The sequence below is a fragment of the Pteropus alecto genome, unplaced genomic scaffold (assembly GCF_000325575.1).
Source record: "Pteropus alecto unplaced genomic scaffold, ASM32557v1 scaffold44, whole genome shotgun sequence".
In the NCBI taxonomy this organism is placed as follows: domain Eukaryota; kingdom Metazoa; phylum Chordata; class Mammalia; order Chiroptera; family Pteropodidae; genus Pteropus; species Pteropus alecto.
The window spans coordinates 5,705,888-5,711,495 of record NW_006436812.1 but is presented as its reverse complement, the minus strand read 5'-3'; the positions used below and the strand labels follow the sequence as shown (position 1 = coordinate 5,711,495).

At 52.6% G+C, this 5,608-nt stretch overlaps 1 protein-coding gene across 1 annotated transcript in view; it reads right to left on the bottom strand.

Annotated features, from left to right (window-relative positions):
• IGFALS (insulin like growth factor binding protein acid labile subunit) overlaps window positions 1–1,748 on the bottom strand; it is a 3,548-nt gene extending 1,800 nt beyond the window's left edge. Inside the window, exons 1-2 of the mRNA XM_006913965.2 lie at window positions 1,733–1,748; window positions 2–660 (exon numbers count right to left, since the gene is read on the bottom strand). Coding sequence (XP_006914027.1) covers window positions 2–660; window positions 1,733–1,748 — 675 coding nt within the window. The remainder of the gene's footprint in view (window position 1; window positions 661–1,732) is intronic.
• Window positions 1,749–5,608: the final 3,860 nt, after the last annotated feature.

The following is a 5,608-nucleotide window of genomic DNA, read 5'->3' as shown; positions in this document are numbered from 1 at the left end:
TGCTTAGGTCCAGCTCCCGGAGCTCTCCAAGGCCGCAGAAGAGCGGGGGCTGCAAGTAGGCCAGCTTGTTGCCCGCCAGCACCAGCTCGTGCAAGTTGGCCAGGCCCTGGAATGTGGTGTCGGGAAGCACAGCCAGGCTGTTCCAGCCAAGGTTGAGGTCCCAGAGGTTGGCCAGGCCCTGGAAGAGACCCTCGTCTACCCTGCTGAGGAGGTTGTTGTTGAGGCCAAGTGAAGCCAGGCCCGGTGTGTGCAGGAAGGTACGAGGCGCCAGGCTACGCAGCTGGTTTCGTTCCAGGTGTAGGTGGTACAGGTTCTGCAGGCCCAGCAGTGCCTTTGGCTCCAGATTGGCCAGCCCACTTCCCTGCAGGTTGAGGAAGCCCAGGCCAGAGAGGTTCTGAAAGGCCGCCTCGGGAATGGAGGAGACGTTGTTGCCATCCAGCCACAGTGCCTTGGCACCTTCTGGGATGCCATCAGGTAGCTGAGTGAGGTTCCGGGAGCTACAGAAGACGCTTAGTTCGTCCGTGTAGTCGTCATGGCCACAGGTGCAGACGGCTGGGCACTGCAGGCCCTCGGCGTCCCCTGGCACTCCAGGCTCTACTTTCTCCAGGCCACAGGGGCCCAGTGCCCAGGAGACTAGCAGCACCGCCAGGGCCAGGCCTCCTGCAGAGAGAGGGGCTCAGGGAGAGGTGGCACTGAGGGGCCCAGGATGAGCCCTGGGGTAAGCAAGACACGGAAATTTACAGGCTTTAGACCGCACATGTAGGCCACCATGTGACTTAGCATCCAGACCACAGCACTCAACCATAAAAAGAGGTGCTGCTAATTGGACTAGAGAAAGATGTGAGCTGAGATGTGCTGTCACCCCACTTAAATCAGGAGTGGAAGGCAGGTCAACTTGAATGTTCCCCAGCTCAAAACTAACAGGAGTGATGAGGTGGCAGTGCCTGTTACAGAGAAAACAGGGCTGGGCACCTGGTGATTAGGCCATGTGTCCATCTGTATCCCCAAGGGGAACACTTGAGCTGGGCCAGGCTACCAGGTAGGCATGGAGAAAGGTGTGAGCAAGAATATTCTGGAGTGGGCCTGGGTGGGTATGTACTTGTTGCTCTTAGGGGCTGGACAGTGAACTAGGCATGTGCGGCCTGCACCCAGGGACTTGGCCCAGCACCGGTGTGGGGAGAGGAACAGGGTGCAGGCCTCAGTGGCAGACAGGGACCCTACGTCAACACTCAACTCACCAGGGTCAGGTTGTATCAAGGGTGCCGGGCTCCCTAGCAACAATGCCCCAGAATCTCTGCTAGGCACTGGGCTTCCCCCTGAATCGGCCCATCTCTGCCTTCAGAGAGCTTGAGATCTTGGGGTGGGGCAGAGACACCACTGGAGGGTGTCCCGCCCCCAGCTGGATGGAGCTAGACCCTGAGACAGGACAAGAGAACAGTGGTTTGGGCTCCAAGTGGCTGGGAGGGCAGCAGGCCCCAGCCCAGCAGAGGGTTCAAGGCAAGGTGCCTGGGTTGGGGTTTAAGGAAATACCCACCCTGCCTCAGGCCACAGTCCAAGGCCCTTGGGCAAGAGGAGGAGACCCTCTGGGGTCTGGCACAGCTGCACCCCTCCCCAACACCCCTACAGCACCATTTCTCCCCATTGGCTACCCAAGGCTTTGGCTTACCCAGAGCTGAGCCCTCCCTGGGGGTTGCCCTTGCCCCAGCGGGTTCGGGGGCATGGGGAGCCTCACCTTTCCTCAGGGCCATCCTGCATGCAGAGCAGGCCTCAGGCAGGCAGGAGCTTCGTGTCTGCTGGGGGCTGGCTGTTCCTGCCTCTGGATTTCCCCACCTCCAGGACAGCCAGCGCCCTGTCACCAGCCAACCCAGCCCTGCTGGCCCTGGGTTCCGTTAACCCCCTCCTGTCAGGCAGCCAGGTGACTGGGGTGTAGACTGCACAGGGGAGAGGCTGAGGGGGCTGCTTCCACCCTGAAGTCACTTTCAGGATCCAAGTTGGGCTATGACACAGCACCAGGGGCCCACAGGGGCCCACCTTGCACCACTCCCACCCCTGTGGTCTGCAGGCCTCCTGCCCATGGGTGGGCCTCCTTGGGCAGCTCGTGGGGTCCCCCCAACTAGCAGATGGCCATGTGGGGGTTAAGTGGGAGCCACCTCATTTCCCAATGGGCCTGCGCATCTGCCCTGGCATGCTGACCAGCCCCTTCCCTTCCCCCTCCCCATTTCCTAATAGCCTGGGTGGGGTTGCCTGGCCCAGCCTTGGCTTCTCCTGTGACCTCAGGGTCAGCTGGTGTCTGGCCACTGCCCCTCCCCCAGCCTCTCTTCTAGGAACGCCTGGCAGGGCCCAGCCACCTCCTTTATGCTTTCAACGGTCTTTGCTCTCTCTGGAAGATAGTGAGGAGCAGCCTGGCCTCTGGACCAAACTTCGTCTACTGGGGGCTCCATATTGTCCTGCAAGGCTTCTGTGGGAATATGGCCACCCCGTTCTGTACATGGGCCGCTGGGACATGTGCCCAGTACCTGGCAGGAGGTCAGTCCCAGGTCAGGAGGTGGAAGTAGGTGATGGATGGCCAGGCTGCTCCAGCTGAGGGGAGCCCCACCATGTCCTTGTTTGCCAGCCCCTGGCTCTGCTCTTCCTGTGCAAACTAATTGCAGTCTGGCCCTCCGCTGTCCCTTCCCTCCTCTAGAGAGGATAGTCAGCTACGCCTGCCCACTGGTTCCTAGCTTTGCCTCTGGTGGTGGGCCTGCGTTTGGATTGGGTTGGGAAGAAGCACAACTGGGTCTGGGAAGGGCAAGGCTTGTTGAGGTTTAGGGAACTCTCAAACAAAGCAGGTCTGTATCTGACTAGGTGGACGGTGTGACGGAAAGAGATGAAGCAGGAGGAGCTGCCTGCACCCTCCCCTGCGGGGTCTAGAAGCTCTGTCTTGCCTGTGAGGCCTGGCCATTGGGCCAAGAAGAGGCTGGAACCCACTCCCCTCCCCCACCAGGCATCCCCTCCCCAGCCTCACCAGCCATGGAGGGGAAGGTAGCTTTATCTCTCTCTCTTTATTGAGCTTTTTTTTTTTTTTTTCAGGTCATTTCTCAGCTTCTGAGAAATTATAGATCCACAGGGAGAAAGTCCACACCCAGAAATTTACAGAGTAAACATACATTTACACAGTAGAAAATGCGGACTCAGCAGGAGTTCCCAGGCCAATGGGGCCTCTTCTCTGGAAAGTTCCCTGCATGGAGGTCCCTCTCTGCCCAAGGGTGAGGCAGGAGCAGGGTGCATGCAGGCTGGGAAAGGAGGGTTACCAGTTCTGTTGCACGTCTGAGGGGTGGGACAGGAAATTCCTGTGAATCCCCATCAGGCTCGCATGGCAGGGAAAGCCCTTACAGGATTTTGGCACCTGTGTTGGGTGTTTTTAAACCTTCCTTGAGTCCTGCAGTAACATCAGTGCTCAGTGTTCTAAAGAGAACAACTCTGACACCGTTGCCCAGGCCAGCTCTGGTCCCTACTCCCCGACAGTGGCCTGGATTGACTCAGGCTGGCCACTGCCCTGGCCTGTCTGACCAACTGAGAGTCTCCCTGAGGAGTTTGGATTGGTTTGTCTATTTTTGATCTTCCTGTAAATGGTGGTTCACAGAAGCACTGGGTCTGTCTGCTTGTACATGTGACATATATGAGATTTGCTAGGTCTAGACACAGTTGTCCCTGCGTTCTCGTTCATGTCACATCTGCAGAGGGACATTGGGGTGTTTCCAGCAGTGCTGCTCTGAAGGTCACAGGCCTGTGTTTCTTGGGGCATGGGTGCATTTCTGTTGGTGCTGAATGGCTGTGTCTTTTAAGCAGGTGAGGTCAATCCTTCCTGAGTAGTTAGGGGGCCACACCCTCCTGGGGCTACCAGGGGCACCTTCAAAGCCTTGTCTGCTCTTAGCCATGAGCAGGGTGGATGGTGGCTTTCATTGTTCTGAGTCTTCATCACCAGCAGAGATGGTGGCTCCTCAGGGACTCACTGGCTGGTGGACTGTCCTGTTCCGTCAAGTGTGTGTTTCATTCTCTGGCCAATTTTCTATTTTCTATTTGGTGGTCAGATACGATTTAGGTTTTTAAAAAAATCACATTGGGATGCAAGCCCTTTGTCAGGTGTGTGGGCCCATCTTCTCTGCTGTTTGTCTTTTTGTTCTCTTCATCATGGTTCTAGTGAGAGTTCTTAATTTAATGTGGTCTCATAGATGTTCCTTAAATGTTACACATTGAACTTGGTTCCTCAAATATCAGTGATAAAGATGGAAAAACTCTGGTTTCAAGTCCTATTTGGCACATGATTTGTATGTTTTCCTAACATACATTGAAAACCCATACTATTTACCTTTCGCCTTGACTTCTGCAGGCTATCGTCTCTCCAATCCACTTCCTAAGAGTATGAGGCAGAGCTCAAGTTTAATTCTTTTGGGTGGGTTACGATGACCAACCACCATTTAGTCATTCCCTGCTTTTCAGTGCCACCTGGGCATAAATCAGTTTCCACTTCGGCCCGGGCCTTTTCTGGGCTCTCGTTGCCTCCCTCAGGCTCCACCTTGAGCCACTGGGGCTTTGGGGTAGCTCTCAGTAACTGGTAGAGTAAGTCCTCCCTCCTCCTCCTCCAAGAGCACTTGGCTACTCGAGGTACCTTGCATTTCCTTAATAACTGGGAGTAACTGGTCAGGTGTCTAAAACAAAACCAAAAGCTACTTGACATGAGTTTTGTTGCAGTTTGGGGAGAATTGACATCTTTACAATACTGAGTCTTTGAAGGTAGACATGATATAATTCTCTCTCTTATTTCGGTCACCTTTGGTTTCTCTCAGTTTTTGTAGACTGCTATGTCATGATCTTGCACATATTTTTTATTTTTTCCTAGATCGTTGTTACTTTTTGATACTACTATAGATATTAGCTTTTTCCCTCCTTAATTTCATTTTCTGTTTGTGTAGGCTGAAATTGTTTTCTAGGAGTATATTGGGATAACATAGTAAAAGTATTAATGAATGTGGTGCTTTTATCTAACAGATTTTTAAAACAGCTTTATTGGTATGTAATTCACACACCATAAAATGCACCCATTGTAAGTATACAAGTCCATGATTCTTAGTAAATGCATAGCGTTACGCAACCATACCCACAATCCAACTTCAGAACATTCTCATACAACGTGGTCTCACCTTTTTCATTTAGCATAGTGTTTTCTGGGGTCGTCCACAAGACTGCATACTAGTGCTTCATTCCTTGTTATGACTGAACAGTATGCCATTGTATGGATTTGCCCCATTCCGTTTATCCATTCATCAGCTGATGGACATTTGAGTTGTTTCCACTTGGGGTTATGACAAATACTGCTGCTATGAACATTTGTATACAAGTCTTTGTGTGGACACGTATTTCATTCCTCTTGGGTAGATTCTGAAGAGTGGAACTGCTGGTTCATATAGGATTTATGCCTAACTTTTTTGAAAGCTGTTTTGCAAAGTGATTGTATCATTTTACAAATGATACTCTACAAAGTAGGAGACTTCCATCTGTTTACCTCTTCGCCAACATTTGATATGGTCTTTTTTTTTTTTAATTATTTTTAGCTATACTAATTTTAATT